This window comes from Cotesia typhae, unplaced genomic scaffold (assembly GCF_013202065.1).
Source record: "Cotesia typhae breed Kobodo isofemale line unplaced genomic scaffold, CoteBio_Ctyphae contig_48, whole genome shotgun sequence".
Taxonomy (NCBI): domain Eukaryota; kingdom Metazoa; phylum Arthropoda; class Insecta; order Hymenoptera; family Braconidae; genus Cotesia; species Cotesia typhae.
The window spans coordinates 5,361,513-5,374,278 of record NW_027423756.1 but is presented as its reverse complement, the minus strand read 5'-3'; the positions used below and the strand labels follow the sequence as shown (position 1 = coordinate 5,374,278).

The 12,766-nt window shown below is 31.8% G+C and overlaps 2 protein-coding genes across 5 annotated transcripts in view; one reads left to right on the top strand and one right to left on the bottom strand.

Annotated features, from left to right (window-relative positions):
* Positions 1 to 12,766, bottom strand: part of Tio (zinc finger domain-containing protein tiptop) — a 173,446-nt gene that overhangs the window by 130,882 nt on the left and 29,798 nt on the right. The window lies entirely within an intron of this gene.
* Positions 1 to 12,766, top strand: part of LOC141530170 (uncharacterized) — a 44,129-nt gene that overhangs the window by 16,341 nt on the left and 15,022 nt on the right. Inside the window, exons 2-6 of one of the 2 annotated variants that reach the window (XM_074247122.1) lie at positions 3,667 to 4,577; positions 6,082 to 6,444; positions 7,311 to 7,637; positions 7,716 to 8,320; positions 9,671 to 10,147. In XM_074247122.1, the coding sequence (XP_074103223.1) occupies positions 3,702 to 4,577; positions 6,082 to 6,444; positions 7,311 to 7,637; positions 7,716 to 8,320; positions 9,671 to 10,147 (2,648 nt within the window). In that variant the 5' untranslated portion in view covers positions 3,667 to 3,701. Of the gene's footprint in view, positions 1 to 3,666; positions 4,578 to 6,078; positions 6,445 to 7,310; positions 7,638 to 7,715; positions 8,321 to 9,670; positions 10,148 to 12,766 lie in introns of both variants that reach the window. The other variant, XM_074247121.1, reaches the window with a different exon arrangement.

Below are 12,766 nucleotides of genomic sequence, written 5' to 3'. Positions count from 1 at the left end.
TATATTTCATTTTACTATGGTACATTTCAATTTCTACCATTTGCTAAGTCTGATTTCATTTGTTTCGGAAATTACTATGGGCCATTGTAAAATTTTATTCTGAGTCAATAAGGTTCACTAGTGATATGCACCATTGTAAAATCTAAAATCCATGCAGAATAAAAAATAATGGAAATTTCTCACCGTGTGTGTATTTAAAACTTTAATTTTCTACATTTCTAATTCATGAGCACTGCAATAAGTCGATGAATTTATTCATACTAATATAAGTGAAGGGACGTATTTTTAGAAAGGCTTAAGTAAAAAAACTATTAAAAAAATATACATTAAAATTATACTAATTGATGCAAAATATTTCGGAGAAGGTTTTAGAATATGATAGATGATCTACTACTTATTTGTGGCCTATACTTTTTAGTTCAGAACATAATGATAAATTTCTCTTGGTATTTCTTGATCCAAAAACATCATTTTTGAAGAATTTGATAATCTTGAATCAAATTGGAAAATTCTTGAAATAAGAAATTATTCTTGGTTCAAGTAAATTTCACTTGATTTAAAATTTTTTTTAGTGTTTAGTGTTACTTTTTAAAAACTTAAAATTTTCTCAAAAAAATCTATTATCATCAATTGAGGAGCTGATTTTCAAAAAAGTATCTTTTCATATTTTAAAAGAGTAGTTTTTTTAACTTTTTAATATTAATTACCTCAAGAATTATAAAGATTTTGGAATAAAAATCGAATTGTACACTGAAAAAAAAAAAAATTCTTGATTGGAGTGTAAATTTTCTTGGCTGAAGAAAATATTAAGGAAGATTGGAAATTTCTTGAATGAAGTCAAAGTTTCTTGAGACAAGATAAATTTCTTGAGCCAAGAAAATTTCTTTTTGCTCCAAAATAACTTTTGTTTTCCTCAAAATTTTCTTGGCGCAAGAAATTTGTTTTTTGTGTGTAGCTTCACAACCAATAGCAATTTGTAGCGAAATTAAAAAAGTTCAATAAAAATATTTATAACTGAAAATAACCAGTTTTTTGTCTCGATTAATCAAAAACAAAAAGATACCCTTTTGAAACTCAACTCCTCAATTCTAAATCAAGAAATTTGATGAAAAAAATTAGCATAAAATTTTCTAATTATCTTCGAAGATAAACCCATCGTAACAAAAAATAATAAACCAAATTTTTTATCCAAAACCTTCAAAAGCCTGTCACCAACTGTATTGGTCACAATTTTTTGTTTTCAGTAATAACAAAAGCGGATTACGGCAGATTAAGATGATTGATCGCGGAATAGTCTCGTATCCGATCAGCGATCACATGCTTCAAATTATCGGTGGATTATGTCCATCAATAAAATTCACATAAACGCAATCAATCATAAAATAAATTAATGACGAGTGTAATACAACAACAGATACGAAGTAAAGTCCAGATAGATCTAATAATTTTAATCGATTGTCATCGTCAGCAGTCTTGACAGGAGTCAGTGACTCGTCTGTCATTTTGCGATGAGTTTCAAGAGAATCGTTTCTGTTTGTGAGGGTGCGAGGATGATGCGACGCAGAACTCGATCAAGAGAAAAAGAGAATGGCGCAAGTGAGCGTGGTTGCTCCAGGGAGTGCGAGGGTGAGAGGGTAGGAACCTGCAAAACTGGGAACTGGGAGTAGAGGCGAAGTGTCGTCGTCCGAATAACGGGCAGCGGCATCGACCGATCTTCTCCTCAACTCTCTAACACACCTCTGGGCCATGCCCCATACTCATACTCCAAATCCTCCATATTCAAACCGAACCGAACCGAACACGAACCGTCAACTTGTTCCCTCGTAGTATTATATATATTCGCTGTACCTATTCTATTCCGCGAATATTGAGTTCAATTTGCCTGCTGTTACGAGCTGCGACGAGCCACCGATGCCACTCTCTAATGCGATTGTCTTTGCCTTTTGTGAATCCTCCCTTGATGCATTCATCCACTTCTACATCCTACATGTAATACTTCTCTATTGCTCTTTTCTTTTTCCCACTACAAAGATACCTATATCTCTTCTCTCTGTATTATTTCCGAACTTAATCTCGAGTGTCTGTCTCGATCAGTTGACTAAAATATAAAAGTAATTAGTCAATATTATAAATGACATTCACCCACTACAACACACTTTTATAATATTGAAGTTTTTTATTATATTAAATGCCAAGTATCGATCTTGTCATTCGCGCATTAAAATTTATTGACATATCAAAACTATTAAACTTGTCTTTTACTGTCTTTCAGATCAATTCTGACTTTTAATTTCAGTTTTGTCTGATAATAAAAGAAATGATCAAGTTGATATGATAAGGACTTTTTTTAGGGAATTTTTTTTTTTTTTTTCAGACAATGTCTCTTATTTTTTTCATTCTTGTATTTGAAATTTTTCTTGAAATTTTGATTTTGTATTTTTTTATTTTTTTCCACAGCCCCGTAAAAATTATTTTTTAAACTTATTTGACTAATACTTTGTCGAACGAAAAAAAGTGAAATAGAATGGGATTATACGAAAATCTTCTATAAGTGACTAAATTGCCTACAAGAAATAATTCTTGTTATTTTTTTTCTCATTAAATTTGATCTCAAATTTTCATAACTTATATTAGTATTTGATTACTCTACAAAAAATTACTTGAGCTTCTATTTTGACTTTAAGATAAGAGATACAATTGAAATGAAAAAAAACCTTTTTTAACATTAAAATAGAAAAAAAAAACCGTAATTTTATCATCTATTAATTTTTATGACTAACATTTTTTTTTTTTTGATACTTAAAAAAAATTTTTTTTATCAATTTTTACTATAGTATTTTTTTTCAGAGAAAATAAAAAGATTTCGTAATTTTTTTTTTTTTTTCATTTTTGAAATTCTACATGGAAAGAACAAGATGACACTGGATATTATCCTAGATCATACTGAGTGAAAAAAATTTTTAGATAGTAGCTAGTATAATCCAAATTACAATGAGTATAATCCAGATATCACGCAGTATAATCTAGATTTTTCTAGCTACTATCTGAAATTTTTTTCACCACAGATATCACTGAGTATAATCTGGGATGATATCCAGTGTCATCTTGTTCTTTCCGTGTACTTCACAAATTTTTATTTTAAAATTTTCATAAACTTATTGATTCTTCAAAACAAAAATTATTAAAAAAAGTTCTTTTGATATTTTTTATGAACAAGTTCTCATGATATTTTAATTTTTAAGTTTAGTAAAAAATTAAAAGAGATCGAGCTGCAATACAAAAAAATACCTTCGAAAAATAAGATACATGATGATTGTTGCAATTAATATTTTTACTTGATTTTTCAAAAAAATTTTTTTATGATTTCTGACCTATTTTTCATCTCATAAAGATGACATATTCTAAAATTTAAATATTGTAAATGAAGGATTATATTTCTTGCAAAAAATAAATTTTTTATTTATCTGTATCTTTAATAGTTAATCCAAACAGTAAAAAAATTCAACCTTCTCTACATTAAAGCAGAGAATATTGATTAAAACGTCATTTATGCATAAAAATTTATTGACAATATCAAACTATTAGACTCTGTCTCTCAGACGGTTTGCCTCTAACTTTAATTAATCTGTCAAAAATAATAATTATTTTCATTTTGTCGAATTTCAGAAAGAGTAACAAAAGAATAATCACCCCCCAGCCCGATGGAGACGAGCTATGACGACGAGGACGACACACACTACTGCATAAAGTGTCACGTGACAATAACTGGACTGGAGAATTACATCCAGCATCGACAAACAAACTGCCGCCAGCCCGAAAGAAAGGCCGTTACCCCTGACCCGACAGTTTGCTACCCGGAAATACTTAATGCTGACGCATTTTTCAGCTCTCTCGAGCTACAAAGCAGTTCCAAGACAAAGCCAAGTGGCAGCAGGGCCTTGGCAGGGCTTGAGCCAGAGAAAAAGTCCGAGAGATTACGTGGAAAGCGCAATAAAGCTAAACGGTACAATGAAATTGAAGAGCCAAGTGCTAAAGACAAACTTATTGCGCTCTCACCAGTAGTCGCGGATTTAGATGATCCGACCGATCACATCGGCATCCCTTCGCTCGTTGGATTCCCCGATTTGGTGGTGCCCTTTAATGACAAATCCGCCAGCAAGCTCACTGTCACTTCTACGCTGCCTAAGCATGCTGATGAACCCGATAAGAGCAAACGCGATGAGGAAGATCGGGATCAGTGGCTAAATGATGATCTCGATGAAGATTCTGATACTAACAAAGATACCGCGGGCGATGAAAGTGACAGCGAGTCGGACTACCGTCAGCGAAATTCTGAGGATGATTCTGATGAAAGTCCGGTCGAGGATATTGGACAAGAAGATTCCTATACTGAAACTGACGATCAGGAGGATAGAGAGTATCCTCCGCAGCCTCACACTGGGGGAAAATGGAAGCCTGAACAGATGTTGGAGCATATTGCTGAGGAGAACGATGACGAACTTGATCAAGATGAAGCGTATCATCAAGATAGTCCTGTTCCCCCACCGCACACCGGGGGCAAATGGAAACCGAGTGAGGTAAATTGTCAGGGGTGAGATTTAGAAACTACACTATGATAGGATTTTTTTCGTAGATATTTTTTGAAATTTTGGAAGCCCATAAATAAATGCAAAAAAAATTTTTTAAAAAACCATAGGAAGACTTTTTTTTCACTCGATAAAAAAGAATTCTTTTTCAAAGAATCAATTTTTTGGCTCTAGAAAATAATTGAAAAAATAAAAATTATTAGTTGCTATAAAATTTTCTTAAACTGAGAAAATTTTCTTGTTTTAAGAGATTGTTTTTTTAAATACGATAACTTAAATCTTTTTGAAAAATTTTTCTAATTCACATAAGCTTCATTTTCTATGAATGTGAGACGAAAATATAAAACTTACATTATAAAAAGGATACTTTTTTTATGTAAAATCACGAAATCTCTGAGTTCAAAAAATTTAGAAGCTTAAGAAAATAATATCCAAGCCGGAAAAATAATTTTAAATAAATTAAAAGCATTGAAATAAGAAATCAGCAATAAAATTCGGTGCCAGTTCAGACGGAGCTTTTGTAAAGTAAGGGGATATCTTACCATCAGACTGACGAGTCACCTGTATATCGATGCCATAAAATTACATAACAGTAAATTTGAATAGATTCTGTAAATTTTTGTAATTAAATTCGAGCGTGAATATAAATTCAAATTTTTTCAATGTAAAAATTTTTCAAGTTTATTAAAAAAAAAAATTTTTATGGATTAAGGTAGAATTGTAGATATCACAAGTGTTAAATGTTCCATCTAAAACCTTATTTGATTTACTTATTGATTTATTTATTTTCCTATGCAAAGTCGTATTAGAGAATGAAAGACACAGATATATTAATTAGTAAGACTATATACTCCTAATTTTTACATTGGATTGTAAAAAATATTAAATATATTATTTACTGTAATTTTCTCAATTTTTATTAAAATATAAGCGGTACTTTTTGTAAAATAAAATAAAAACTGTCATTTCTCACAAGGCTCATTGTTTAATCCTAAAATTTTAAAAGCTCAGTTTTTTTTTATTGGTTCTTTTGATCTTTTTAAAAATTTAGCAGGCTTATTGTCTTAATATAATTTACAAATATGTAAAATTTCATAAAATTCTGAACCGTAAATCTCTAAACGAGGGTGAACCTTAAAACTGAAAATTTTTCGAAGAATTATTTGACTGGGAAAATGATTAATTTATCAAAGAAGACGAATTTCAGCAGTTGGTCCTTATTTGGGTTTTAATCGGCTGGGTCTGCGGTGAGGATACGCTCGTGTTTGCTTGCTCAGTAATTAAAGGATCGCGTGACGCTGGGCCGTTAGGATAACTCGACTAATTGTCGTCCTTGGATACGTCTTGGACGCCGGGTATCTTATTGATTCACATATATATATATATATATATATATATATATATATATATATATATATATATATATATATATATATATATATGCATCTATATCTATATATCTATATTTGTACATGTGGTATATTATCGTTAGCAGAAAACGGTGGAGGACGAGCCGGCAGAGTTTGAGGAGAAGGAAGAAGACAAGGAGGACAAGGAGGACAAGGAGGAGAAAGAGAGAACGATGACAAGGAACAGCAGAGAACCACCGCCTGGTCACACTCGCGGGAAATGGATCCCGGGGGCTTCGGTCACGCCGTCGGAACTACGATCGGGTTATTGGTGCAGTCCTTGTGGCCGGAAACTTGCCTCGAAATTGGTTTACAGCAGACACTTGCGCTCGGACTTGCACGCTCGACGTAGCATTCAAGAAATTGAAGGAGACGTTAAATTGCCACGATCTGCTGGACCGCTTCTACGCAAGAAGACCCGGACGAAACGTCAAAAAGTTATCGCACTGGTACTTTTATTTTTATTTACTTATGTTGTTTTATTTTACCTTTCTGTTTGAAATTTTTTAAGTAAGTACGAATTTATCGGGGACAGATAATTTTTCAATTATTTTGAAATCAAAATTTATTTCAAAGAAAATTTCAATTTTTACACAAAAAACAAAAATTTTTGAATTGAGGGTTAATTTTCTTGGCTCAAAAAAATATTAAGCAAGACTAAAAATTTTTTAACATGGAGAAAATAAAACAACAATGATTACTGTTTCGTACCAACATCACAAAAATATTAATTGACAGTAAAGAGTACTCTATCAGACACTACTGGTTGATGTGCAAACAGTAGCCAGTAGTTTTTACAAAATAGTAATCAGTGCTGTTTTTTTTTCTCCGTGAAGTTTAGCTGTAAAAAATTATTAATGAAGTAATAATTAATTGATTGAATTATATGAATTAATTATAATCAAGTTTAGAGATAATTTATAAACCTGGCAGCTCATTAAATAGATTTTGAAATGAATAATGTAATCATTTATTAAAAAAAGACAATTTCACAACTTATAATATAATTTTCATAGTTTTGATCTAATAAGATCTTCATTAATTTATATTAGATAAACTTTTGTAAATTTTAAAAGCTTTAATAAAATTCTTAACAAAACTTTTTTTTTCTCACTGATAAAAAATTTGATCAAACAGAAAAAATTTTGAACCAAAAATTTAATTTTGAATCAAGTAAAATTCAATTACCAAAATAATTTTTTTATTATTTTTATTTATTGTAAAACAAATAAGGATAGTAAATTAATTCTTAATTGTTTACAGTTAGTAATTTCACAGTGTTTAATAAATATAAAATAATAATTAAAATTTTCAGAAGCGCAGCACCGAACTTAAAAAAACAGTAGTTGATAATAAGCCTAGCAAAAAAACGCGACGTAGAGAGAAAGAAATTCTGCGGTGTGAAATGTGTCACGCCCGTGTGCGTCGTCCTCAATTGGGTAAACACCTGCTCTCGCACTACCACTGTCGTGTAGCAGGATTAAACCCCTGCAGTCCTACTGCGCGACGGTTTATTCTGGAGAACATGGTGAACGTGGTTCACCAGTGCCCATTTCGGTGCACAAACTGTCGGTTTTATTGCAACACTGAGGAAACTTTCTTGCGTCATTGGCACTCTAGTCATGCCAACGTCCCAACTGATGTGAGCCCCGACTTATTTTTTTATAGTAGATTTTTTAAATCAAAAAATTAAATTACACAGTTTATAAATTTTTTGAAGGAAGAGAAAAATTACACATGTGTCTGCTGCAACTTCTGGTGCAACGAGGAGTCGGACATGGAACAGCACCTTCTGAGCAAGGAACACCGCGAGACAGTTTTCATGATCAATGGATCAGTGCCAATAGTAATACGTAGACAAGTGATTTTGTCTTGTGAAACCTGCAATCGGGGATTTCGGTACAACATCCAGCTCCAGCATCACGCTAATGAAACGGGGCATCCTTTGAGCTGGACGGCCACGAATGACTACCAGCAGCGGATTCAATGCCCACTCTGTCCCCAAGTTTTGAGGTCCCAGGTAGCTTTGCAGAGGCACCAACTGACCGCCCACAAAAGACAGGTCCTGGAGTCAAAGGACGAAGAAGAGCGGGGATCTATAATGCCGTACTTCTGCTCCTTCTGCTCGGTCAACTTCGAGACTGCTCGAGACGCCGTTTTACACCGAAGAACACCCAGTCACAAACAGACTGTCAAGGAGCACAAGTTTTTGTCACAAGGAGTTTTGCCCTCGCGTAAGGACTGCGGTCAATGCGGAGACAAATTTAATAACTTGACTGACTACAAACGACATTTCCTTCAACTTCATACCGACTCTTGTCACAAGTACACTTTCATTGTGTTTTTCAATAATTTTGAGGGTCTCTATCAATAAATTGATGATTTTGATTTTTTTTTTTTAAATATTTATTTTTTGAGAGAAAAGTTTTTAAACTACAGTAAAATTTGGATTTCTACTTTACTATTTTTCACTTCTTTGACTGTCACTAATTAATTGGTTTCAGTATTAATTAGTAATAAGAGCTTATTCTCGTTCCTGTTCCAAATCAAGTATATTAGATAACTTGAAACAAGATTTCAAAAAGAATATTGATTTTATAATAAAATAAATAGTTTTAATTATTAAGGTAGTTATTGAATAACCTTAAACAAAAAGTTTTAATAGAAGAAAATCGTAAGCATTAATAAAAAAGGTTTTTTCGTTTGAAGATACCAGGGCCTGGAGAAAAGTTTCAGTAATAGAGATATCCTACTTATCTAAGTTTTACTGTATCGGTATTAATAGAGGAAAAAAAGTTCTCGAGTTGAGTAAAATTTATTTTAACGAAAAAAATTTTATCGGTTTTGAGATTTGTCCTCTTGAATCAAATAAATTTTTCTGTTAGTATAGTAATTAAGTGCTCCAGGCACTCAACTGGAAAAATTAGTTTTACATTAAAACTTTCAGATATTCTATGAGAAATGCATGATTGTCTCATTTTAGAAAATGATAACTAATGTATCTTAAATTTTTCATATTTTTCTCATTAAAAAAAAAAAAAAATAATAGTACAATCTAGTTCGATGAGAAATTCTTTTTTAAATATATAGGTGAAAATTTTTAAGAAATGAAAAGTATCAAAGTTGCGTACTAAAATTAATTAAAAATGTAATACTGAAAAAACAAGTATGAAATTTTGAAATTGAGCAGTTGTTTTTTCAAAATTATAAAAATTACTACTATTAAATTTTATTTTACAGGAAAGTTATTTGAAATAATGATTTTTTTTCATTTCTTGCTCAGAGCTCTTTTTACTTCTTTAGAAAATTCAATGTTTCAAGTGCGCTTTTTTCCATGCAATTTTAAAAGTTGCAAATTTTGCCTTCTCATCAAAATTCTGACCAAAGTATAAATAATTGAATAAAATTCACAAAATCCTCTTTTGTAAAAAATTGATTTCTCTGCAAAATTTATCTCCTATCTTTTTTTCGTATTTTCAACATTTTACTCAAAATTTAGATTTTAAACCTGTGCCAACTGGCATGTAAAAAAATTTTTTTTAGTCTATTATCGAATTATTTTTTTAATATTAATATTAAAATTTAATTTTGTCAAAATATCAATTTATTGACATTGAAAAGATCATTATAATTCCAAAAATTAATTATTATTAATACCAATGTGAAAATTTCCAGATGTTTAAGATGCGGAGAGCTTTTCGCCTTACCCCAAGACTTGACAAAGCACACAAAAGAAGGGGCATGTGGAAAAATAACACAAATATTAGATAATGAATCACGGAGCGTCGATGGAGCGCGTAAATGTTTGCAGTGTTCCTTCAGGACAAACTCAGAAACGGAATTGATATTCCACCAGGCCCTCCACGCGGGCACCGTCGAAGTTTACTCAGAAAAACCCGGCTCGAGCAAGACCCCTCCGACATATCGGTGTCCAGTCTGCCAAAAAATATTTTCAAAAGCCTCCCTGCGCTTCCACATTCTGCGGCACACTAGAGAGAAGCCTTACCGGTGTTCCAAGTGCATGGAATCATTCTCACGTAAATCCGCTCTAACCGTCCATGTAACTGAGTGTCATCCGTTTTTAGAGTCGGAGGCGACTCAACGTATTAAGAATTTCCTCTGTCTACACTGCAATACCAGCTTTTATACCAAGTTTGTATTTCTTCATTTCTTATTATTATTATTATCACTATTCTTGTAGATAACCGTGCTATAATTTTTTCAACTTTTGTTAAAAAAAAAAAAAAATTAAATGAATTCAAGAGAAAAATTCTTAAACCAAGAAAATCGTTTTGGAGTTTAATCCTCTTGATTTAAATAGAAAAATTCTTGAACTGAAAAATTTTTCTTAATTTAACTTGATTCAAGATTTTTTTGTATTTGATTCAAGGCAATAAAACTCTTCAAAATAGTTCTCTCGAATCAAGCTTCTTTTTTTTTTATTTTTTTTTTTCTAGTGTATAATTCTTAAACTAAACTATCAACGACTACTGAAAAATGTTTTTATTTTAATCCGTTTTTTTTTTTTAATCAAATCATTTAAATTACTTAATTAATGAGTTGACCATCCCAAATATTTAAAAGTCTGTACAAGTTGTTATAGAGTACATCATTTTAATTAAAAAAATAATATTTTTAAGTTAATTTCATTTTAATAATTAGTTGAAGAAAGGATCAGTCTAAAACCTAACGCTAAAATAAAACAATGTGACAATGTGAAATATAAAATACATCGATAATGAATCAGTAAGCACACGCAATTTCGAATATTAAAGCCCGTATCACTTAATAATGCTTAATCTTAATTAATAAGGCATTGTGGACCATTTTTTTCGATAATTTTCAAATTAACTTCAACTCAATTATCAATTTTATAGTACTAATAATTCATTAGCACCTTTTAAAAAATTGAAAAATTTTTATATATGTTCTTATTCTTTTAACTATTTTTGAAGTTACATCAATGGTGAATAATTTTCAATAAATAAAAAAAAAATATTTTAACAAGATAAAACCTTTTAAAAATTTAAAACAAAATTACCTTTCGTTTAAAAAGAAAAAAATAATTTGAAGTAAATAAGAAGGAAATAGTAATTTATGGGGAGGGGATAATTTGAGAATCATATTTTCGTGATATGAGCTTGTGGTTTATAATTCGCTTACATTAATACGAATGTCATATTAAGTAAGCAATTTTTTTTTTCTTTTTTAATTGTTCATTCCAAGATTGCAATTTAGTCCAAAACTACCTCGTGTATGTAAAGAGTTTCCCATCGCAAGCACATATTTAAAAAATAATCATTTTTCAAAACACTTAGATAAAATTTTATTAAAAATCATTTGTTTAAAAGTATTTCACTAATTATTATTTTATTTTTCAATTTTCTCTGGTCATATATTGATATTTAAATCAATAGTTTTCTTTTTAACTTCTGTCCTTCAAAAATCGAAGATTTAATCTGTGACAAGGATACTGACGTGAAAATATTAGTATCAAATGAATAAATCGTCGTGTAATAGTTAGTAATCGAAACTAGTGATTGGTATCAAATATCAGCAATCATGTAGCTGATCTATCAGCAAGAGGGTTCGTAGCAAATATGTTGAATGATATTCGGTGGTAACGCCTATCTTATCCCGAGTATAAGAGAATATTTGAGTGTATTTACTCTCGGTATGTAGCAGGAGCAGTAAGCAGAAGGCGGACGTGCGGAGCGCCATTACTGCGACGAAAGATAAAAGATACGTGAGCACCACGACGCGGTCCATATATGTAAAATACCTGAGGGAACGCATGTATGGGATATGGAGAGCAAGAGGAAGAGCAGCTACGTAAAGGAAAAGAAGAAGGAGGTAAAAGAGGAGGAGGCAAGCACAGAGGTGACTGCAGACTGAGGAACAGTGGGCCAGAGGGCTGCAGGGGGCCTGAGGAGTCAGTAGCTCGCGCGTATGTAACATACTATCTTGAATATGCGCATACATCCCGGTCTGGCCTCGTATTCTCAGAATTGGGGGACGCGATCGGTGCGCGGGAGCTGACCATCGCGTAATTACCTTCCTTCTCTTTTCCACACATGCTCCTTCCTCCCAGGTACTTTCTGCGCCCCCGCGTGTGTATATAATACATAATACATACACAAAAGTGTATAGAGCGTAGACCGGAGCAGCTCTTATTCTTATTTTATCGACTCTTACCTCTTACCGGTCGTTTTATTTAAAACAACTCCTATCCCCGGTTCTCGGTTCCCCAGTTCTTGTCTCCAGGAGCTAACGAATGAGCCTGCCAACTCCTCGGGTAAACACTCCGAGAAGACATTTTTAAAATAAACTTTAACTAAACGAACAAGTAAATACTCGGGTCTAAATCCTCCTTATTATAATGCATCTACTGGAACTTTGGAGAGGACCCAATCCAGGGAAATAATCCAGGGACATCATTGACAGTACAGGGAGAAAACATCAAGGACTCTTTAATTGTCCAATAGATAATTATATATTGTTATGAAGCGTTGTTCAATTTAATTCATTAATTCGTTACACATCTTGTGGATTAATTGAATATTGGAATTATTAAAATTTTCAACACTGATCAAAAATTTAACTTGACTCAAGAGCAAGAATTTTGAACCAAGAACACCATTTTGAAAAAAAAGAATTTCTTGAGTCAAGAGGAAAAATTCTCGGGTCAAAATATAATTCTTGGTTCAAGAAAATTTTCTTTATTTAAGATCTCTTCTTGACTCAAGAGTGTTATTTTCTTCAAAATTGTGT